Source organism: Suricata suricatta, unplaced genomic scaffold (assembly GCF_006229205.1).
Source record: "Suricata suricatta isolate VVHF042 unplaced genomic scaffold, meerkat_22Aug2017_6uvM2_HiC HiC_scaffold_39364, whole genome shotgun sequence".
Classification (NCBI taxonomy): Eukaryota; Metazoa; Chordata; class Mammalia; order Carnivora; family Herpestidae; genus Suricata; species Suricata suricatta.
In genome coordinates, this window is record NW_021886396.1 from 1 (window position 1) to 673 (window position 673).

A 673-nucleotide genomic window follows, 5' to 3' on the forward strand; every position below is an offset into this window, starting at 1 on the left:
TTCCTGCTCGAGCCTCTCCTCCTGCTCACGTCTCTCCTCCTGCTCGCGCCTCAGCTGCTGCTCCCGCCTCTCCTCCTGCTCGAAGCGCGGCTCCTGGCGCCTCCGCTCCTGCTCACGTCTCTCCTGCTCGCGCCTCCGCTCCTGCTCACGTCTCAGCTGCTGCTCGCGCCTCTCCTCCTGCTCACGTCTCTCCTGCCTCAACTCCTGCTCGAGTCTCTCTTCCTGCTCGCGCCTCAGCTGCTGCTCCCGCCTCAGTTCCTGCTCCAAGAGCTGCTCGCGGCGCCTCACCTCCTGCTCACGTCTCTCCTGCTCGCGCCTCAGCTCCTGCTCGCGCCTCACCTCCTGCTCGCGCCTCACCTCCTGCTCACGTCTCTCCTGCCTCAGCTCCAGCTCGAGCCTCTCCTCCTGCTCGCGCCTCAGCTCCTGCTCCCGCCTCTCCTCCTGCTCGAAGCGCGGCTCCTGGCGCCTCAGCTGCTGCTCCCGCCTCTCCTCCTGCTCACGTCTCTTCTGCTGCTCACGTCTCTCCTCCTGCTCACGTCTCTCCTGCCTCTGCTCCTGCTCGAGTCTCTCCTCCTGCTCGCGCCTCAGCTGCTGCTCGCGCCTCCGCTCCTGCTCCAGGCGCGGCGCCTCCTGCTCCGGTTTCTGCCTTTGCAGATGCTCTTCTTCCTGGAGC

The 673-nt window shown here is 67.3% G+C and overlaps 1 protein-coding gene across 1 annotated transcript; it reads right to left on the reverse strand.

The window, feature by feature from the left end:
* Positions 1-3: 3 nt before the first annotated feature.
* LOC115285085 (trichohyalin-like) lies at positions 4-666 on the reverse strand (the record flags this gene model as incomplete). The annotated part of the gene is made up of 1 exon (XM_029931474.1): positions 4-666. A coding segment is annotated over one exon (663 nt), but the record flags the coding sequence as incomplete, so codon positions are not given.
* Positions 667-673: the final 7 nt, after the last annotated feature.